General features: G+C 53.7%; 5 protein-coding genes across 5 annotated transcripts; 2 read left to right on the top strand and 3 right to left on the bottom strand.

Moving 5' to 3' along the window:
• Positions 1-121: 121 nt before the first annotated feature.
• Positions 122-3,270, top strand: PHYSODRAFT_509000 (hypothetical protein; the record flags this gene model as incomplete). Its single annotated transcript, XM_009531365.1, has 9 exons — positions 122-322; positions 408-460; positions 532-857; positions 932-984; positions 1,045-1,693; positions 1,808-1,971; positions 2,059-2,124; positions 2,194-2,626; positions 2,693-3,270. The coding sequence occupies 9 exons, from the start codon at positions 122-124 to the stop codon at positions 3,268-3,270; spliced, it is 2,523 nt and encodes an 840-aa protein (XP_009529660.1).
• Positions 3,271-3,336: 66 nt separating this feature from the next.
• On the bottom strand, positions 3,337-10,848 carry PHYSODRAFT_263115 (hypothetical protein; the record flags this gene model as incomplete). The annotated part of the gene is made up of 5 exons (XM_009531364.1): positions 3,337-5,381; positions 5,416-6,541; positions 7,635-8,617; positions 8,770-10,101; positions 10,134-10,848. 5 exons carry the CDS (start codon positions 10,846-10,848, stop codon positions 3,337-3,339), a joined length of 6,201 nt encoding a protein of 2,066 aa, XP_009529659.1.
• A 171-nt stretch (positions 10,849-11,019) lies between these two features.
• PHYSODRAFT_561630 (hypothetical protein) lies at positions 11,020-12,345 on the top strand (the record flags this gene model as incomplete). The annotated part of the gene is made up of 3 exons (XM_009531363.1): positions 11,020-11,370; positions 11,428-11,659; positions 11,723-12,345. Exons 1-3 carry the CDS (start codon positions 11,146-11,148, stop codon positions 12,343-12,345), a joined length of 1,080 nt encoding a protein of 359 aa, XP_009529658.1. The 5' UTR covers positions 11,020-11,145.
• Positions 12,346-15,304: 2,959 nt separating this feature from the next.
• Positions 15,305-18,507, bottom strand: PHYSODRAFT_263074 (hypothetical protein; the record flags this gene model as incomplete). Its single annotated transcript, XM_009531362.1, has 2 exons — positions 15,305-17,252; positions 17,279-18,507. 2 exons carry the CDS (start codon positions 18,505-18,507, stop codon positions 15,305-15,307), a joined length of 3,177 nt encoding a protein of 1,058 aa, XP_009529657.1.
• A 1,221-nt stretch (positions 18,508-19,728) lies between these two features.
• Positions 19,729-21,533, bottom strand: PHYSODRAFT_263165 (hypothetical protein; the record flags this gene model as incomplete). Its single annotated transcript, XM_009531361.1, has 2 exons — positions 19,729-20,145; positions 20,190-21,533. The coding sequence occupies 2 exons, from the start codon at positions 21,531-21,533 to the stop codon at positions 19,729-19,731; spliced, it is 1,761 nt and encodes a 586-aa protein (XP_009529656.1).
• Positions 21,534-22,484: the final 951 nt, after the last annotated feature.

Below are 22,484 nucleotides of genomic sequence, written 5' to 3'. Positions count from 1 at the left end.
GGCACTGGAATTTCCTGCAATCACGGGCGCGGGAGCGCGAATCCGATCGCCAATCACACCGCGCGCGCGCTCACCAAGAAGAAATCACCAGCCGATACAGTAGTGGAGGGGAGCAGGTCGGATGCTGCAGGGTTTGCGGCGGAAAATCGGTCGCTATGCGCCTCGAGGCGGCGGCGCGGCGGAGGAGGCGCCCGTCGAGGAGGAGCCAGAGCTCCGGGAGAGCGCGTCGCCCCTGGAGGCGGCCGTGTGGCACTTTAATAGGCAGGACAGAGCGTTGAGACGACTGGAGATGGAGATGACACACATGATCGAGCAGATTCAGGTTCTGACTTTAGAGAATTTTGTAGGAAGGAAGTTTAAGGTGTGGCTTAAAGTTGGTGTTAACACGTTTTGTGTTGGTGTTGCAGGTCGCGTGCGCTACGATGGCTACAGTCGCGGAAATCTTCTCCGAGACCTGCAGGTATTGAGGAATTTTTCATATTTTGTTTTATATTTTTACAGATCTGACGAAAAACGATAATTGTTTTGTAGTGGTTATGAGGAACATTCTTTCGGAGGGGGATTTAAGGCGACGATGAAGCAGGTTGAGCTTGAGGAAGCCGAGAGGATGGAGCAGTCCATTCGGTTCACAGTGCTGGATCCGCTTCAAGCGAGATTAGAGCGACATGACCAGCTGAGAGAAGAAATAATTGTGTGGGATAAACTGGCGGCGGAGTGCAAGATGCTGCGTGCAATAACGCTGAAGATGCAGTCGTCGAGGCTGGAGGACGATGATAAACGAGCGCAGACGGAGATGGACCTGCACAGAGTGGCTGAAGAGCTACAGGAGGCTGAGATGAAGTTGCTGCCGCTAGTGGGTGAGTTGGATTTGAAGGTAGAAAATCTATCGACAGCGAGAAAAATGTGTTAACTTTATATGTGGATGATGCAGAGGACGCCGTGGAGTCAGCTACTGCAAGCACCTTGGATTTATTCAGCTCAACGGTAAGTTGCGTTATGTCTGCGGATATGGAGGTGGTAATTAAATCTTTGTGTACATTTTAGCGCCTACAAACGTCGATCTTCTTCCGTTATACAAGCGAGTCCGTCCTATCAAGTCTAACATCAGCAGAAAGAGAAGTAGTTGCGGAAGCTAATCACCCACTGAAGATCCCAATGGCTGTGAAACTCACGCCACCCAGTGTATCGCTATCCACGACGGCTTCGAAGCTGACCAAAATGTTTAGCTTGACGTCGGATGGGTGGACCGAAGTCGAAGGATCGAGCTCGTCTACGGCGCCGGACGGAGTCGAAGCGATTTCAGGAAGTGATGAAGACGATGAGTCGCACATCACATTAGAAGATTTCGAGGCCGGGAGGGTGCCTCAAGTGCACAAAGCAGCAGAAGACAGCGTGAAGACCCCGACGATTGACACTCAAAGCGACCCAGCGAGGCTACTGACACTGGCTTCATACGCAATTGTGACACATGACGAAGAAGAGGTCGAGGATGCGAATGGAGACAAGTCAAGCAGGATTCGCCGGTCAACTTCTCCATCGCCAAGGACAGCGAGCTTTCAGCCTATTACTCCACGCAGGACCGCCAGTATGTTCTGGTCAATCCGGAAAACAATACGCGGGAAATTCAACTACCCAAGCGGCCAGCCAAGGATCATCCGACAGAGTTCAGCACCGCCTATTGATGCAACTGGAAGTGCGAATCAGAGCGCCGCGAACTCCCCTCGAAAGGTATGTCATGCATGGTTCCCTTACTTTTTCGTTGCGGTTCTAATTCATTTTTTGTCGCTGACACTATTATAGAGTGGAGATCACATGTTCATCACCCCACAATCCCCGACTGAATGGCTAGCCATCGAGGAGTGCTTGTGGGAAATTGACGCAAGGGAGGCGAAATCTCCTAGCAAATCCATGCTTACGGCAGACTCTATGAGCTCGGACACAGAGGACCTTCTGACTGGATTACTTCAAAAAGTAGGTCGAGGGGGCGCACTGTACTTGCTTCTTCTAGGGTTGTACTTCGTTCTTCACTTTGTACTGACCGAGCACTTGGGTTTACAGCATGATTCACTTTACTTCGAATGCCTATCATATCTCCGCGTCGAAGATCTTGCTCGGCTGTCGAAGGTAAGTGTGCTGTCAATGATTTCTTGTTACTCGAAATTAAACTGTTCCTAACAATGCATTCGCTTCTAGGTAAACTTTCGCCTGCATTCTCACTTGATTGGAAGCGCCCCGATTTGGAAGAAGAGCATCCGATCTGGAGGATTATCGGAATCGATCCGAAGTTCGCTGTGGCTCTCAGTATTTTACGAATCCACACCATGGCGGTCAAGCGGCATCGCATCGCACTATCTGTCCGCCGACAGACGCTGCAGCATGTACGATCAGTTGTTGGAGAAAGTGGGGACAAAGTTGGCGGGTGGGTTGGACGCAGAGGAAGATTCTTTGAGTGATGATGACGCACAGCTCGCAGTGTGGTTCCGAGAAATTGACGTTGACGTTGTGCGCACATGCCACCGGAGGATCTACACCAATAACACGGCCACATTGGTTACCTCAACGTCCGACAGCGATGAGGATACTGTTGAATCCGTCCTGAACGAGATGATCGACATCGTTGTCAAAGGTGAAGGAGGATCTTCCTCCCACCAGCCCGTAGCCAGCTCAAGTACCCGAAATACCGATCTCGAAGCGAAAATTAGGCGCGTGCTGCGCGCGTACGTCGTGTACAACCCGCGCGTGGGGTACTGTCAAGGGATGGGATTCTTGGTGCGCTTACTGACCGAAGTTGCTGAAGATGAAGCGGATATTTTCTGGTTGTTCGTGGGGTTCTCGGAGCCGGAGAACGACCGCAACCTCTATGAACCGGGGATGGCTGTACTCCAACCGTACCTGTCAAAGTTCGAGCTGTTGTTCTCGACGCACATGCCGGAGCTGTACGCGCACTTCCAAGCCGAGGGCGTGCACGTGGCGACGTTCTGCACGCGCTGGTTCCTGACGTTCTTCTCGTCGTTCGAGACGCTAGCGCCGAACCTCGTGATCCGCCTGCTGGATATCTTCATCATCGACGGCTGGCGAGTCATGTTCAGTGTGTCTCTGGTCATCCTCGACGAACTCCAGGAACAGCTCATGAAGTGTGACATGGAGGGCATTCTACGAGTGCTTCAGTTCCCACGCAGTTACATGCCTGACCCGGACCAGTTACGCCAACGCCAGCTCGTTCGACACGCGTTGGCGTTCAGTATTTCTCGCGCTATTAACTCTATTTGAATGAAGTTATGACTTAGGTACATGGATTTTGTCGACGCAGTTTACTCGAAAATCATCCTTTTAAATTTAGCTGGGGTTGATTCTCACGTGCATTTTGATGTGACCTCCTTCGGTCGATCTTGGAATCCACATCAGCAACGACCCTCCTCCAGTTCCAGGCAAACCCAGAATCCCGGGACGCCAGCGATCCAAGTACATGGTCCTGTCCTCCAGCTCGGGGATGGTACAGTTCCACGACACAGTGTCTCCCGACCCGACATCCACCTTCGCGTACTGATCGCCGCCGGAATGGACGACTACCGTCACGTCTTTCGTGTCGGTACTCTCGAAAATGAGGTTGACAACGCCATCACCCGATTTCGTCCAGGTGCCGTAGCTGCCTTCGAACGCATCGCCGTGGGTTACGAGTCCCAGAGCTTCATATAACGTTCCGTCGTCGATCTCCCCGATGAAGGACGTGGGTCCACACGTGGGCTGGATGAACTGGGACGCCATGTACGCGAGACCCGTGGGGTCAAACGTCGACAGTACACTCAGTCCCATGTCGGCGATGTTCAGCATGTAGTCGTCGGAGGAGACGTCCTTACCCGTGTCTGTCTTGCCCGTCTCCACGAGCTGGTCGATAATGACTCCGAACGTCTTGCGGATCAAGTCGCGGGTCTCGAATGCAGCCTGCTGCGTCTTGTTGTGCAGGAGCTCGCCCATGCAGTTGTTGGTCACTCTAGGGATGTCGTACAGCACGAGATTCGACTTGCTCACAGTTACTCGAATATCATCCACTGCAGCGTTGGTTGCATTGCGGAGGTCGCTGACAGTGGAGACGACACGATCCGTGAGGCGTTTGAGCTCCCAGCCGCACGTCGTGTTGGAGTCCAGCAGTTCTTGCAGGTTATCCACACTGGCCTCCGCCGTATCGGCAGTCACGTTCTGTTTGAGGAAGCTCATGAAGCTCTGAGCGTCCGACGTGATCTCGTCGCCGTTTGTTACGACTTCTTTCACAACATTTTCCACGATACTGAGCACTGTACTGGCGTATTTCGCACCGGCGGGGACTGGAATACCGAGACACGTACACACCGCCACGGGTAGATCCACCACCACTGCGTTGGACTGATAGGCTGCGTCGATCAGAGCTTCGTGGGTATTCGCCCCGGATTCACCGATAATGGTTAGATACTTCAACAGCGCCTTGATCACCTTGACCATATTCGTGGCGCAGTTGATAACCAGCGCGACCTCCTTAAACGTGGTCAGAATCTCACCAAACACGCCGTCGGTCGCAGCGTTGAGCGCCACAGCGATCACGGAAAATATTTTCTTGAGCGTATCCAGCAAGCAGTTGCCGCCCTGAGGGAGGCATTCGTCCCCGCACGTCACGGGATAAGCCATGGGGCAGTACGTGATGCAATCCTCGCTGTTCTTGCCGTACCCGAGAGGGCAAATGTTGTGGCTGTCGAAGCCTTCGGTCTTCCGATAGCAAGCCTTGTCCGTGGGGGTGCCGATGGTAGGTCCCACCCAGTTGCGGATTGACGTGGTGTAGGTAACGAAACCAGAACCAGAGCCCGAGGTGATATCCGACCCCATGTCGTCCGTCAACGACACCCCTTTTGCTCGAATTCGGGTCCAAATGGCTCCGATCTGATCGACTTCATCACCAGCACGACCGTAGAACCCGCCTAACTGATAGCCAGTGGGGGCAGTAGCGGTTGCCTTGTTATCCGTCTGAGTCCCTCCCGAGAGTGAATTGCCCATGTTTGTCCCCAGATTCAGGTAAAACACGCGGGTGTGGTCGTTCTTCTTGTCCCAGTGGGCTTCAATGGAGTTGATATACTCCCCCGCTGTCAGAATGAGAGTTTTATCGGAACCTCCTGTTCCTCCATGCACCATGTAGACCTCAGCAGGGTCTGTTACATGCAGCGACACGGCATCAACGCGCTTGTCCGAGCGAATCGTGACACCACCAATTGTCTGCTCCAGCACCAGCGTATTGATATCCGAGAAGGCATTGCCATGTGGACCGCCGTACAATGCGCTGAGTTGGATGTCTTCGTCTACGACTTCGGGTGCCTCCGTGGCTGTGGCTTCCACGACCTTAATACTCGTCCAGATCGCTCCAAGTCGGTCGATTTCGTCCAAAGAACCCACTCAGTTGATACCCGTCAGGTGCAGTCACTACACCCTGTTCATCGGTGGGTTTCCCATTCGAGACGGAGTTCCCCTTGTTGGTAGTGAACTTGAGGTAAAACACGCGTGTGTGGGCGTTGTGCTGCCCCCAGTGAGCTTCCATTGAGGTGATATACTCCCCTTCCGCTAGTGCGAGCGTCTTGTCCGATCCGCCATTGCCTCCATGCTTGAAGCTCAGAGGAGTCGGCGCTGAGATTGTCAAGCTCACTCCATCGACGCGATCCGCGCCACGAACAGTGGTGGAATTCACTGTCTGCCCCGACGATGTTGAAGGTTCGTAACCACCGTGAGGGCCTCCGAATACGTCGCTGAGCTCAATACCCGCAATCTTGCTCGGCTTCACGTGCTGTTCTCCGCTACCGGACACCGACGCATCCGGAGCTTCCTGTGTCTGGCCATCCTCCGACTGACCCACATCTTCAGACATACTACTTGATCCTGAGCCAGCACCACCTGGAGCTACCGTCCCGGGGCCTGCAGCGTCAACGCGCGTCCAGATAGCGCCCAGTAGATCAACTTCATCACCGTCTTGACCGACAAACCCGCCGAGCTGGAACCCTGGAGGCGCTGTCACGGTCGCACTGGAGTCCGTCGTACTTCCTCCAGCTAGTGAATTGCCGGCACTGGTCAGGAATTTTAGGTAGAAGACGCGCGTGTGGCCGCTCTTTTCGCCCCAGTGAACCTCCATCGACGTGATGTACTCGTTCGCAGCGAGCACGAGCGTTTGGTCACTCCCACCACTCCCTCCGTGCGTGAAAGTCATTGACGTCGGCTTGGATATGACGAGGGTCAAGCCGTCAACTCGGTCACCAGAGCGGAGAGTGAGGGAGCTCACGGTCTGGCCAGCAGCGACTGAGGCTTGGTCGGAGGAGGGCGTTCCATGGGGCCCGCCGTAGGTTTTACTTAGCTGGACTGAGTCATCTGAAGACGCCCCAAGCACGAACACAGCCAACGCTCGGAACGCTATCCGAAGCGCCATGGGAAGCAATTTCGATAATGACAAGTGAGGCGAGAGCGTGCTCGGTCTCAGCGTGATGACGGCGGCATTGATGCCAACAATGGCCACGACCCTCGCTGCCGACGCTATCTATCGATGATAGTATCGTGTCAGTCGTGGCCTCGGAGAACCTTGCCATGCAACAGTAAGATGAAGTTTCGGATGGGATTGCACTAGGAAATGTATAACTTGGAGAGGATCATGAGATCGGGATAGAAAAGATTGAGATAGGCGCCCCCAGGACGATTACCGAGATGCGTGTTTCGCGCGTTGAAGTCGTGAAGACAGCGATGCGCTGAATTGCCCTCCTACACGGACGAACTGGGCTGCAAATTAACTCGCGTAAAGCTTGCAGTGCCGTCCTTACGAGAATTGGTTAATATCCTGGCGCAGAGAGCGCAGCAACCAGAGTTATGGATATGTGTTTTTCCGGAGTCCGGATGGCATCCAAAGGCCCCCGAAATCGCTGGACAAGACTCGATTCAGACGGCAGAGAACGATTCTGTCGGTTCAATTGTGGTCTCAGCGACACGACGAGAAAGGTGCGGCATCCGGCCCTCGCTACGCCAGAGACCTCGGACGCTATCATCCTCGTCGCTTCAATATCAAGATCATGCGCGACTCACGCGCGCTATCGTCTCGCGCCATCGCTGGCGACTCAGGAATTTCAACCCTCCCACCATCCCTTTAGGGTAGCCATTCGGCACCTTGCTTCTCCATGAGGTTCCTTGCTTCTCCAGCAAGGAACCTCATGTCTTTGGCTCGTAACCACAATGTACCACAATTTACCCCATGCCTGTAGGATAGATGGAAAAGCAATAATTCCTGAGCGGCACTGTTGTAACCTATCTTCGAGCCGTCCAAAGGAGCACCACACCGTTCGATTTGCCGGTTGAGTCGGGGCCTAACACTTCTGTCAGCGTTGAGGGTCGGACCGAGAGCGATTTGCTCACAGTCAACAGGTCAACTTTCGGTGAACGAACGAGAATCTCCGTCATCGCTATTCAAACAGTCCTTACAACTCTCATAGACTTTACTTTACGCTTGACACCACATACATGTAGCTCTATGACTTCAAGCTAAACAACAAAAAACCTGTCGTCTCTAACTGACGTTAATCCGCACATGCATCGCGTGATATGTCCTCCCTCCGACGACCTCGGAATCCAGAGCAACAACGAACCACCTCCAGAGCCAGGAAGACCCAGAATTCCGGGCCGCCATCGATCCAGGTACATGTTCTTTTGTCTTGCAACTCCGGGATCGTTGCGTCCCACGTCACCACATCTCCTGCTCCAACATCAACCTCCGCGTACTTGTCACCTCCCGAGTGGATCACCACCGTCACGTCCTTGGTGTCAACGCTCTCGAACACAATGTGCACCACCCCGTCGCCCACCTTGGTCCAAGACCCGTGACTCCCCTCAAACGCTTCGTCCACAGTCGTAAGCCCCAGCGCGTCGTGCAGCGTCCCGTCATCAATCTCGCCAAGATATGCAGTCGGCCCACAGATGGGCTGGACGAACTGCGAGCCCATGTAGGCGATCCCCGTCGGGTCAATCGTCGACAGCACGACGAGCCCCATGTTCGCCACCTTGAGCATATACTCGTCGTTGTCCACATCCTTGCCCATGTCGGTCGTGCCGGTCTCGATGAGCTGGTCCACGATCACTCCGAACGTCTTCCGGAGCATGTCGCGCGTCTCGAACGAGGCTGTCAGCGTCTTGGTGGCCAATAACTCGCCCATACAGTTGTTAGTGACGGTCGGGATGTCGTTGAGAACGGTGGCGGACTTGTACACAATCACTCGGACGTCGTCAGCGGCAGCGTTCGGCGTCTTGTTCCGAACATCATTGACCGCGAACACTACGCGGTCGGTGAGGCTCTTGAGTTGCCACCCACAGGAGGAATTCTTGTCGATGAGCTCCTGCAGTTCGTCCACAGTTGTAGCCGACGAGTTGACCGCTCCACTGCCTGTGAGTAAATTCAGGACGTTTGCTCCCGTCGAGATGATTTCGTCTCCATTGGTGATAGCCTGCTTTACGATACCTTCGACGATAGTGAGTACGGTATCCGCGAAGACAGCTCCCTTAGGGACTGGGAGGTTGAGGCACACGCACACAGCCACGGGCAGATCGATCAGCACGACGTCCGCTTGGTAGGCCACTAGGCCACAGTGAGAAGCTGTTCGGTGTCTCCTTGGGGTGCCGCTGTCTGCTGGTACCGCATGTAGAAGATCAAGGATCTCACCACCGAGACGATGTTCGCAGCGCAAGTGATAGCCCACTTGGCAGTCTTGTACGCCGCCAGAATCTCACCAAACACTCCTCCAGTTGCGGCATTAAGCGCCACCGCCACGACAGATCCGATCTTGGAGAGAACATCGAGTGCACAGTCGTCGTTCTGAGGGATGCACTCCAACGCGCACGAAACGGGGTAAGCCATGGGGCACTGCGTGATGCAGTCGTCGTCGTCTTTGCCGTAGCCCAAGGGACAAATGTTGTTGCTGTCGAACGCCACCGTCTTCCGGTAGCAGGCTGTCTCACTGGCCGCTCCGACAGTGGGGCCCACCCAGTTGCGAATTGACGTGCCGTTGCCGTTGCCGGCAGAGTCGGTCAACTCGATGTTCTTAGCCGAAATCCTCGTCCAAATGACTCCAAGTTGATCCACTTCGTCTTCCGCGCGGCCGTGGAATCCACTCAGTTGAAAGCCTTCAGGGGCGGTGACTGTGCCCTTATCGTCGGTGGGCGACCCACCCGAGATCGTGTTACCAGCACTGGTTGTGAAGCTTACGTAGAATACTCTCGTGTGGTCGTTCTTCTTGCCCCAATTAGCTTCCATGGACGTAATGTACTCACCAGGGCCAAGCGTGAGCGTCTTGTCTTCACTTCCTTTCCCTCCGTGGTTCATTGTCACCTCGGCAGGGGCAGCAACCTGTAGCGTCACAGCGTCAACTCGCTCGGCTGACCGGATCGTAATAGAGCTCACTGTCTGACCGAACTTGATCGAGTTGATATCCGAGAACGCAATTCCATGAGGACCACCGAACGTCTCACTTAACACAATATCTTCGTCTGCTGATACAGCAGCAGCTGCAGGTTCCCCCACAACTTCAATGCTCGTCCACACGACACCAAGCAGGTCAATCTCATCGCCGTCACGCCCAAAGAATCCTCCGAGCTGATAACCTTCCGGCGCAGTAATCGAAGCCTTCTCGTCAGTCTGAGAACCTGCGGAGACGGAATTGCCGGCACTGGTACCGAAATTCAGATAGAAGGTGCGTGTATGGCCGTCCTTTTGACCCCAATGAGCCTCCATTGACGTGATATGTTCCCCTTCACCGAGCGTGAGCGTGTACGGATCTCCTCCCGTTCCACCGTGTGTGAATGTCTGAGCCGTCGGTGCCGACACTTCCAAAGTGAGACCGTCAATACGCTCCGCGCCACGCACTGTAAGTGACGTGATTGTTTGTCCTGAAGTAGCAGCCGGTTGATCGGAGAACTGGTTGCCATGAGGTCCACCAAACGACTCGCTCAACTGACTAGCTCGCTTCACCTTCGTGGTCGTACCTCCAGACGCCACTGAGCCTGAACCTGCCGGCTTCACTGTACCTGGAGCTTCCTCGGGTACCGGAGCCGGAGTTGGTGCGGCTGTCACCAGTTCAATCTCGTCCAAACCGCACCGAGGGAGTCGATCTCGTCACCGTCACGGCCGAAGAATCCACCAAGCTGGAAACCTTCAGGGGCCGTAACAGAGTTCTTATCATCCGTAATGGACCCTCCCGACACCGTGTTGCCGGCGCTCGTACCGAAACTCAAGTAGAAAATACGCGTGTGGTCGTTCTTCTTCCCCCAATGGGCCTCCATGGACGTAATATACTCGTCAGCAGCGAGTGTCAGCTTGTTCTCCGTTCCTCCAGTTCCTCCGTGACTGAATGTCGTAGCTTTTGGCTCAGTTACTTCGAGCGCGACGCCGTCGACGCGCTCGCCCGCTCGAATCGTAATGGACGCAACTTTCTGTCCTGAAGTGGCAGCAGATTCATCCGAGAACTCGGTACCATGGGGGCCGCCGAAGCTTTCACTAAGCTGCACGGAATCCTCCACCGAGATGGCAGGTGCTGCCGGTGCTGGAGCTTCCGTAGCTGTCGGTGCCGGAGCCTCCGCCGGCGCTGGAGCTGGGGCTTCAGTAACCGCCGGCACTTCTTCCGACGGCGCCGGCTCAGGAGCTGGGGCCGGAGCGGGAGCTGGAGCAGGCGGGTCCGTAGGGGGAGGGGGAGTATCAGCAGCAATACGCGTCCAAATGGCGCCCAACAGGTTGATCTCGTCACCGTCACGACCGAAAAACCCTCCGAGCTGAAAGCCCTCGGGTGCCGTCACCGAGTTCTTGTCGTCCGTCATGGACCCTCCCGCGATCGAGTTGCCGGCGCTCGTGCCAAAATTTAGGTAAAAGATGCGCGTGTGGTCGTCCTTATTGCCCCAATGGGCCTCCGGCTTGACCAGGGTTGGCGGGCCTTGCGGCCCGCCACCCGCCGCCACCCGAAGGGCGGCCCCGCCGCCAGCTAGGAATAGGATTTATTGGAGATAGCGGGGGCCGGCAGGCCCCGCTATCTCCGGCGAGTTTCGGCTATCTCCGGCGGAGCGGCTCGAAGAGTCGCTCCACTCTAGATAAATCCGGCGGATCAACAATTGGGCCCGATGTGCGAGCAAGCTAGCGGTGATTTAGTACGAGATCCCGACGTTATCCCGCTCAATGAGAGAAGAAGATTGGTACAACAGGCTCTAGACACGTGTTCGTTCCCACCTCAGACTGTCTTTCCTGAATCTGTATCGTGTGGAGCAAGCTTGGCTTCGTTTTTTTCTCGGCCGGTGTTGGTGTGGGTTCCAGAAGCAAGAAGACGATGGAAGCGTCCGTTCTGTGTGGTGCCAGGATGTCAATGTGAGTCTAACGTGAAAGAGAGGAAGCAGCGTGTTATTGAGGACGTCGGATACAAGTATAATGTTCTCTATGTGAAGTACCAGTGCGCCCGCAAAGTTGCAAGCGGAAAGGCCAGGACGTTTTTAACGTTGAGCTCTAGCTTTCTCGAGGCTAACCCAGACGTGGCAGTACATCTCCCGTTCGTCATTAGCAAGAAAATGGGGTTTTCTAAGGGGTTAATGGAGCACGTTCATGAAGGAATTCTCTCTCCCAATGGATTCTCGCGTGCTTTGAGTCACTTGGAGAGACGTCGACGCAACAGGTACTACGAGTTGCTCTCAAAGTTAGTTTATGCAGTCGGCCAGAAGTACCGCGAAAATGCCGCTTATTTGCCGCCGATCCCGCCCACCGTCGATGCATACCTGGAAAAAAACAAGGTGGTGTCACAAAGCTCAATGACCGACGCCTGGTTGGCGTACACTGAATTATACGGCTCTCTGTGTGAAGTAGTAATGAAGCAGACCAAAGTGAAGAAGGTCCTGCGTGCTGATCACTCGGTGAAGTTCTGCAAACGATTGAAACTGTGGAGCGGTCATGGACAACGTGATAATCTAGCAGACGCAAAAATATTGCTTCTGTTGCAAAATGAAATCGGGCAGATAGTTGGTCGGCGTCTTACGAGCTCCGAAAACAAAGATGAGACCATGCAACTACTCTCTGACGTTCGACCGCAGCTCGATGCAGACGGCGACTGCTATCTCATCTCTGATAAAGCGGCAGCCGTGCGGAAATTCGTTGTGGAAGCGCTGGGCGATTCTGTCGTTGTCAAACAGGATCCGAGCGAGCGCTGCAGCAGCAACTATTTGACACTCTTCGACGGACCAATATTGTCTCGCAGAAACGACTGGCGTTTTGTAGACTCTATGACTTCGCGAGCTGTGTCTGCGGTGGAGTTCGAGCATTTGACAAAGTATCACTAGAGAGGAGATGGGGCGCACTCAAAAAGTCAAGCTCATCCTTCACGATTAAGTTTAAAAATGTTCGAAGCGCGTTACGACAGAGCGAAGCAGACACTTCATCGTCACGATTACCGGTCGGTATTAAGCACGCCAAGCAAGTCTCTCGATTTTGCCGCCTGCACATGCTCGGGAATTAATCAGAAGAGTGATGAATTTCTGGAGCGACGCTGGGATTCTTTGCGCCGGTCCGTAAGCTACAAGCGTCGCAGATATGAAGGTGTCGAACTCAACACTTCTTCGTGTAACTCCATCCAACCTCCAAACGCCTCCGTAGAGGCACTCGCGCAAGATCCGTTCACAGACAATAAAGTATCTCGTCCACCGAAACCTCTTGCACCGGTAGATGCTTCTACACAGCAGCTACAATTTGGCATGGCTGTGTGTGTCGGTACCAGCGACCAACCCCAGTAATTCAAGTAGCCAAGAAGCTCCACACTCACCAAAAAGAAGTCGGTTTGAAATTTTGGACGAAACCACTCTAGATGCTCTGCTGGAGCACGCGGCTAGTTTTCGAAAAGGGGCTCACGGAAAGTGGCCGAGTGTCGTCGCAAAATACCAGCAGATACACCCGTCCGGGAGCTTGGATTTGAACAAACTTCGTTGTCGACTCAATGCAGAGCGTAAACGGCGCGCAGTGCTACAGGCAGCAGAAGGCAACAACGTGCCAACAGCAGCACCGGTATCCGGGAGTGTATCTTCAAACCCAGCACCTGTACCACCTGCATTTGTGCACAGTCAAACGCTCAACAGTGCACGGCCAACAGGCCCAGCGTGCGCAAGCTGCAACAAACGAAAGCGTGGATGTGGACCCAACAGCACCAATCCGAACTGCATGCACCGCCAATCAGCACCAATGCAGTCTATTACCAGTTTCTTTTCATGCAGAATAAATCCGCTTGCCACCAGCTAAATGTCTACATCAATATACAACAAGTGGTAGTATCTTAGTAATTAGCACACCCCACAACGCATTTGAAAATGAGTATGTACCTTTACATAGCACGAGTTGGAGTCGATCTCCAACTGAAAGAACGCCGGCGAAGTGAGCCTCAATCGTCTACGGTACGTTGGCTTCCATGAGCTTGCCTGCGCTTTGCGCCAGCTGAGTCGCCGAAACCATATCGACGCGGGTAGATCTAGTGCAACAGTGATGCAGGATGCCTAGCACGATCAAGGCCTCGCCCCCTGTTCTTGTTAGCCACAGCACTAGTCAGAGTAGAGGCCGCAGCAGCTCTGGGCAGCCACTTGATACAGCTAGCTGTGGTAAGTCTGTCCCGCTCAGTAGTCGGCTTCACATCACCACTAGAGTATGCTGCCATATCAGCACAAGCAAATCGAATAGTTAAGAACATAGGTCACCGCATACATCTCATTAGGATCTGCAGCACTTACTTCATGCACCGTCCGAGCTTGCGGGCCCGCAGTGCCTCCACCGCAGTGACGGTCGCTGATCTTGTTGGCATCAACTTGCTGCTTCTGGCGAGATTGCTGAATGTTGTCTCCTATTGGCTGTTATATTTGTCGGGGGTCCCAGGACGGATGTCAGCACATGGTGGTTTTTGGTGACGTCTAATACAGTTAACGAATTGATCAGATAAAGAAATGGCTACACTTCTAATGGCTACATTTTCATATGTTAGGTGCACAATACAAGGGCTTTCTCTACCTGGTAGCATTTTCATACTCTTGTTTTGTTTCGTACAGAACTTAACCAATAACGGTAGGTGCGGTATTGTCTGTTCCTACTCCTTCTTCTCATTGGTATTAGCAGAATCGCACCCCCTCAGGGTGTACGTGAGTTTCAATACATTGAGGTTATGGGAATATTTATTGTCTCGATATCCTGCCACCATGCCTGCAGTTTTATCTTTTGCTTGGTATCTACTGCATAGCCCCTAGTTGTCTCGACATCATAATATTTTAGCTTTTCGTAAAATATATATGTACGCTGCGCTGATTGTAAAGCACTGTGGCTAGCTTATTTACCAGTATTTACAAGCTTGCAGTGCAAACTCTTTGTTCCAACTTAGCATCCCAAATACAATTTCTCTCTTCGCTCGATTTGTTGTGGCGGGAGTAGTGGTAGCAATGGCATACGTGGGAGGAGGCAGGGAAGTGATTGAGAAAAATATTTGAGTTTGGATCTATTACTAAGGCGTCCATTTAGAGGGTTGAGGCCAACAATGGCGACCATTTAGAGAATAAAGAGGTTTTTGATCAGTTATAGAACACCTATAGTGAAATCCATATAATCCCGTTTGCAGTCGAGGAATCCTAACCAGATAGGGAACACATAGTCAGTTAGAGGGGTTCATTTAGGGAGGTGTCACTGTATCCGCTGTCTTTGATCTGCCGCGCGGAGGTTACATAACGAAGTAGCCGGCGTCAAAACACCAGGTTACTAATCAACCTAACTACGAATCGCGATTTAACCGCAAGAGGGGCGTCTTGCGCTTATGTTTTTACAGCGCCGCCGCTTTGCGGCGGTAAGTTTAGATTTGTATTCGTGGGAGTGGTGCACGGTGCCCCCGTTCCGCTCGCATGAAGTGTTGAGAACTCGTGGACCAAATCCCGGATTTTGTTTGGGCGAGTATTTTTTTGTTAGACCGTACCGTGCATTATCATAAGCTCGTGCTAAAACCATTTGATTTAGGGTATTTTGCGCGTTCTACAAGTGATTTCCACTTTGAAATCCTCGGTTATGAAATGGCGTCTTCCTATCGTGATGACTACTAACGTTACATGTATCGTGGTCTACCAATATACACGTAGTGCACCTAGTTCATTGAACAGGTCGCCTCTACAGTGAGTTAGTTGCAGCCTTGCTGAAAAGGTATCAGCCTCAACACCATTTCCAATGACATTAAATTTTTCTTTTCGACTTGATCCGAGTTCAATCCAACTCACAAGCTCATAAAACTTAACTAACGTTGATACGCACGTGCATGTCGATGTGGCCGCCCTGCGATGACCGAGGGATCCAGAGCACCAGCGAACCTCCTCCGGATCCAGGCAGACCCAGAAGGCCCGGACGCCAGCGATCGATGTACATGGTCTTGTCCTGCAGCTCCGGGATTGTGGCGTCCCAGGTCACAGTCTCGCCCGCTCCGACTTTCACCTCAGCGTACGTGTCGCCTCCCGAGTGGACCACCACCGTCACGTCTTCGGTGTCCACACTCTCCAAACTGAGGTGGACAACTCCGTCTCCCTTCTTGGTCCACGTGCCGTAACTTCCTTCGAACGCCTCGTCCACCGTCGTAAGTCCGAGAGCGTCGTAGAGCGTGCCGTCGTCGATCTCGCCCAAATATGCTGTCGGTCCACAAATCGGCTGCACGAACTGCGACGCCATGTACGCGATACCCGTCGGGTCAATCATCGACAAGGCAACAAGCCCCATGTTCGACACCTTGAGCATGTACTCGTCTTCCGCAACCGATTCGCCCATATCCGTCGTGCCGGTCTCAATGAGCTGGTCGATGATAACCCCGAACGTTGTCCGCAGCATATCGCGCGTCTCGTACGCTGCTGTGAGCGTCTTGTTGGCCAGAAGCTCCCCCATGCAGTAGTTGGTCACAGCAGGGATGCCGTTCAGCACGATGGACGACTGGTACACCGTTACTCGAATATCATCCACATTGACTCCGGGGGTTGCGTTGCTGATCTCATTAACCGAGCGGACGACGTGATCCGTCAAGCGTTTGAGCTCATAACCGCAGCTCGAGTTGGTATCCATGAGGTCCTGGAGCTCATCGACGGTCGAGTCGGTCGTGTTCAGAGCCCCAGTACCCGTAAGGAGGTTCAGCACGTTCTCAGCAGTCGAGACGATCTCGTCGCCGTTGGTGATGGCTTGCTTCACAATACCCTCCACAACCTTCAGCACAATATCAGCAAACTTGGCGTTCTTGGGAACGGGTAGGCCGAGACAAGTGCAGACAGCCACGGGGAGATCGTACAACACCACGTCGAGCTGGTAGGCTACGACGAGCAGTTCCGCTGTGTCTCCTTCAGGCGCCGACGTTTGTCTGTACCGGAGGTAGTAGATGAGACCGCGGATCACTGTGATAATATTCGCGGCACAGGTGATAGCCCACTTGGCGGTCTTGTACGTTGCGTAGATTTCTCCAAAGACGCCGGCAGTAGCAGCGTTTAGAGCCACAGTGACGACGGATCCGATCTTTGAGAGCACCTCGAGCGCGCAGTCGTCGTTCTGAGGGATACACTCCAATGAGCATGAGACCGGGTACGACAATGGGCATTGAGCCACACAGTCGCTACCGTCTTTGCCATATCCCAGCGGACAAATATTGGTAGTGTTGTAAGCTACCGACTTCCGGTAGCACGCCGTGTCGCTGGACTCGCCGATGGTGGGGCCCACCCAGTTTCGGATGGTAGTTCCGTAAATTAGACTCGAGCTCGTCTCTTCATCGGACAGCGATAGGTCCGTGGCTAAGATCCTCGTCCAGATCGCACCAAGCTGATCAACTTCATCCTCCGCGCGACCGTAGAACCCAGCGAGTTGGAACCCATCAGGGGCGGTAGCAGTGGCCTTGTCATCAGTCTGAGTTCCTCCAGAGATGGAGTTGCCGAAATTCGTGACGAAATTCAGGTAGAACACCCGCGTGTGGTCGTCCTTCTTGCCCCAATGAGCCTCCATGGATGTGATATACTCCCCAACCCCAAGTGTGAGCGTAGCATCGGTTCCTCCTGAGCCTCCGTGGTTCATGGTAACCTCTACCAGTGCGGTGACCTGCAGCGTCACGGCATCCACACGGTCACCAGAGCGGATCGTAATAGAGCTCACCGTTTGCTGGAACTTGATGGAGTTGATGTCAGAGAACGCGACGCCGTGGGGACCGCCGTACAGGTCACTAAGGACGATGTCACTATCCGATACAGTCGTGGTGGTGGCTGAGCTTCCAGAGCTTGCCGTAATGGCGTCGATACTCGTCCAGATCGCACCAAGAAGGTCGCGTCACGGCCGAAGAACCCGCCCAGCTGATACCCGTCAGGTGCGCTCACCGAGCCACTTTGATCCGTTTGAGTTCCTCCAGAAACCATGTTGCCAGCGCTCGTACCGAAACTCAAGTAGAAAATGCGCGTGTGCCCGTCCTTTTGGCCCCAGTGAACCTCCATGGACGTGATGTACTCGCCTGACTCGAGCGTGAGAGTGTTGTCCGACCCCCCAGTTCCGCCGTGGGTGAAGGTCTGCGCCGTCGGGGCTGACACTTGTAGAGTGAGGCCGTCGACGCGGTCTCCCGCACGAATCGTGAGAGAGGTGATCGTTTGGCCCGATGTCGCCAGCGACAAGTCCGAGAATTCCGTGCCGTGAGGTCCACCGAAGCTTTGGCTTAGGCGAGTAGCAGATCCCGAGGAAGCTGAAGCTGGAGCAGTGGTGCTCGGAGATTCAGATACAATGAGTGTCCCGTCATCCATCCCCGAGCTTTGAGCCGATGAACCCGTTGAAGAAGCTGGTGGCAAGTCCGTTTGGGTCACGGAATTCTGCTCCACGGACGTTGACAGGTCCGTTTGGTCCACAGAATTCTGCTCTACCGACGTGGAAGCGGATGCTGACGAATCGTTGGTAGGGGCGACCGTGGCGGGGCTCTCCGTCGTCGCATCAATGCTCGCCCAGATCGCACCGAGTAGATCGATCTCGTCGCCGTCTTGACCGTAGAACCCTGCAAGCTGGTAACCCTCGGGGGCCGTCGTGGATCCGGCCGAGTCGGTCTGCGTTCCACCTGAGATCGAGTTGCCAGCACTTGTACCGAAGCTGAGGTAGAAGATCCGAGTGTGGCCGTCCTTCTTGCCCCAATGGGCGACCATCGACGTGATGTACTCGCCCGTCGCGAGCGTGAGCGTGTTGTCCGTCCCGCCACTTCCTCCGTGCGTGAACGTCTGGGCTGTAGGCGACGACACACCCATTGAAATGCCGTCCACGCGAGCACCGGCACGAATGGTGATGAAGCTCACGGTCTCTCCGGCGACTACCGAGGCTTCGTCCGAGAATTCAGTCCCATGGGGGCCTCCGAAAGTATCGCTGAATTGTACGGCGTTGTCCGATGCAACCCGATGAACGGCGACCAGCAGCACGCAGACGAATGCCCGTAGAGCCATAGCCACCATGATGGCAACAACGTCTGCTGTTTCAGATTCAGACGCTGGTTTGGCTGTGTGTCAGAACCTGCAAAAACGCGAGTGACCGAGTCCATGCGGAAATCGGTTGCCCCGATCCCCGAGCGGATGTTGTGGTTGCCTTGTTGACATGTGAGACAGCGAGACCTCTTGCAACGGCGGTGGAAAGGCACTCCTAGACCAGATAAGGGACTGGGGATTAGCACCTCGTGCTGACCGAGATGACAGCGTGCCACTCCGGTGTTAGTGCCTTCCGGCTAGATTCTCGCTACGAACGAGGCGCCAGAAGCTTGACCCGTTGGTTTGGTGCATGCTTCCTCGGCGACAAGCTGGAATAGTAGAGTGCTGATGCCTTGGAGAATGCCAAGGATTTACGCGTGATGAACGTTATGCAGTGCTGTCGGACAGCACAGCAACGCCACGTAGGGTGAAGCTGTAGACCAATTTATGAAGCTCCTTGGTGATTGCTGTGGAGCTGCGCCGGGAGCAGCTGGCTGGTCATGCGTTGACTGGTGCATGTACAAGCACGTTGCAGGACCCTCTCCATGACAGTTAAATGTACCTCTTCAAGTTGCAGTCCCGGAGGCCTGCGAGCTTGTTAAAGCAAGTCGCTACAGTACACGTGCTACCCATAGCGATCATCGTCGTTGAGAGTGCCAAAGCTACTCAAACCACGAGAGCAGGTCGGATTGACAACTTACATGAATCTGGTGATCATGGGATTGGGGATGCTCTTGGAATGCTCAGCGCGATTACCGAGATCTGATGCCTGGACTCGACAAGATGTGCACGGGTCGGATCAAAGGCTTTCGTCTGCAGACTAAGCTAACTGTGCAAGTTGCACATGTACCTTTGTCGGTCCGTGGAATCGGCTGCGAGGTAGTCAATGACGGGTGAATGGCCACATTGGAGACTGATGGACGCACCTCACAACTTGTGAGGCTTGCTGAGCAAGCACGTCGACCAAGTGCTTACCCTGCAAGTGACACTCGATTTGCGGTCTTCAACGCTCTAAAGTCGACGGCAATACTCATACTCATCTGGTCAGCTGCATAGGGTCGTTTTAGATGAGCACGTACGCGTTGTCTCCTTTGTGCACCCCGCCGAGGGTGCAGAGGGTTAAACTTGACCATTATACAGCAGGAACTGTCCATGGAATTCACCTATTACTACTCAAGCTCTAGCTTCCTACACCACGCCACTACGAAAAACCTAGCTCGGGTTGATGCGCACGTGCATCTCAAGGTGTCCTCCCTCCGACGACCTCGGGACCCACAGCAACAACGAACCACCGCCAGAACCAGGCAGCCCTAGAATTCCAGGCCGCCACCGATCCAAGTACAGCGTCTTGTCCTGCAACTCCGGGATCGTGGCGTCCCAGGTCACCGTCTCCCCCGCGCCCACCTTCACCTCGGCATATTTGTCTCCACCCGAATGAATGACCACCTTGACGTCGTAGATATCCACGCTATCAAAGATGAGGTGAACCACGCCGTCGCCCTTCTTGGTCCACGTGCCGTAGCTGCCGATGAACGCTTCGTCCACTGTTGACAACCCCAGAGCATCGGACAGTCGCCCGTCGTCGATCTCGCCCAGATACGCAGTCGGGCCGCAGATCGGCTGCACGAACTGCGACGCCATGTACGCGATCCCCGTCGGGTCGATAGCACTACAAGACCCATATTCGCCACCTTGAGCATGTAGTCGTCTTTCGCCACATTCTTGCCCATGTCGGTCGTGCCGGTATCAATGAGCTGGTCGACGATCACGCCGAACGTCTTCCGCAGCATATCACGCGTCTCGAACGCGGCTGTCAGTGTCTTGTTGTCTAGCAGTTCCCCCATGCACATATTCGTCACGGTGGGGATGTCGTTCATCACGATCGAAGACTTGTAGACGCTCACGCGGACGTCATCAGCAGAGGCGTCTGGAGTCGAGTTTCGGACGTCGTTGACTGCACGCACGACGTGGTGGGTGAGGCGCTTGAGCTCGTAGCCGCAGCTCGAGTTCTTGCTGATCAAGTCCTGGAGGTCGTCCACCGTCGTGTCCGACGTGCCGTTGAGTGCTCCAGTACCAGTGAGCAACTTGAGCACGTTCTCTCCAGTCGAGACGATCTCCTCTCCGTTGGTGGTGGCTTGCTTCACGATACCCTCGACGATAACAAGCACAGTGTCGGCAAACTTGGCGTTCTTCGGGACCGGAAGACCCAGACACGTGCACACTGCGACGGGTAGATCGTAGACCACGACATCCGTCTGATACGCAGCAGTGAGTAGCTCGGCCGTGTCTCCTTGCGGCGCTGAGGTCTGTCGGTAGCGGAGGTAGTAGATTAAACCGCGGACTACTGTGACAATGTTGGCGGCGCAGGTGACAGCCCACTTGGCCGTCTTGTACGTCGCGTAGATCTCTCCAAAGACGCCTCCAGTGGCGGCGTTGAGCGCCACAGTGACGACGGATCCGATCTTCGAGAGCGCTTCAAGCACGCAGTCATCGTTCTGAGGGATGCACTCCAAGGAGCACTGTACCGGGTATGCCAGCGGACACTGAGCCTGGCAGTTGGTGTCCTCCTTGCCGTATCCTAGCGGGCAAATGTTCTTGCTGTCGAAGTCCACCGACTTACGATAGCAGGCTGTATCAGAGGACGTTCCGATGGTGGGTCCCACCCAGTTGCGGATGGTAGTTCCGTACATGACACCGGAGCCAGAGCTGTCCTCCTCGTCCGTGAGCTCTAGATCCTTAGCGGAAATCCTCGTCCAAATAGCCCCCAGTTGATCAACCCCGTCCTCCGCGCGGCCGTAAAACCCAGCGAGTTGAAACCCGTCGGGAGCTTTAGCTACTGCGTTGTCGTCTGTTGTCGTGCCTCCAGAGATCGAGTTACCCTTGTTCGTCTCGAAGTTGAGGTAGAATACGCGCGTGTGGTCATCTTTCTTGCCCCAATGAGCCTCCATTGACGTGACGTATTCCCCAGGGGCAAGCGTGAGCGTCTTGTCCTCTCCACCTTTGCCTCCGTGAGACATCGTCAGCTCCACTGGGAAGATTTTTAAACAGGTCTTATGCAGGTCTGGTCCTGTTTTGGTCCTACGACATCTAAACGAGACCGAACGGGAAATAAGTATGATTTCCCCGGTGGATGCCGAGACCCAAATGGTATCACTACGAAACACGCTAATTTTAGACCCTCTTCACTTTGATATAATATCGTGATATTTAGTAGTAGTAGTAGATGATAGAGCTTAGTATAGTACTGCTGGGGATTATAATTTGGTTCACAACATGTCTGATATTCGGTACATGTCCGTGTGATAGACGAATATTGCATAACAACAATGGGAATGGTGTACTAAAGGTAGAATTGGTCAATATAGGATAATTTCTAAATCAATTTATCTTCCTCGTACGTTTAGTATCGAGGACCTTTAAGTTTACGAAGCTATTACTATCGTTTGAATAGGCGGTTAAAAAAGGCTATGTAAAGGCAACGACGACAAATGGAGGGGCTAGCCACCCCTTTAGCAGCGCCCGGTAAAGCGGTAGTCGCCATTTGATCAGAGCTGGCCCCTTCATCCAATGTTTGTTATATTCAAATCACCGTTAGTTTGCTGAGAGTAGTAAGTGTACCGGACTGAAGACTGGATCTCAAAATCTCGATCTAAATCGTAGTTTGGGCCATTCCAAGTTTAGGCTTACAGAGGTGGTCTATGTAACAGGGTGCTACCCTTAGAACATCCCAAGATTTTTAATATTATTGCATGGTGGAACTATTCCATCAAAAATCGGCCTTATTGTCTATTTCAAATCTTTAGACTATTTATTCCCAACATCATGAGATTGTCCAGGGTTGGGAAGTTGTATATCGACACTGAAAAGACAAAAACGGAAAACTTTCTATAGTGAAGGCTTCCTATAGGCTAGATTTCTGAACATTCTCAAGCGCTATGCGATTGAACAGGGAGCGCCAAATTCCGTTC

This window comes from Phytophthora sojae, assembly GCF_000149755.1.
Source record: "Phytophthora sojae unplaced genomic scaffold PHYSOscaffold_5, whole genome shotgun sequence".
NCBI classification, from domain to species: domain Eukaryota; phylum Oomycota; class Peronosporomycetes; order Peronosporales; family Peronosporaceae; genus Phytophthora; species Phytophthora sojae.
Note: the sequence above shows the minus strand (reverse complement) of the source record. Positions and strands in the feature narration are given on the sequence as shown.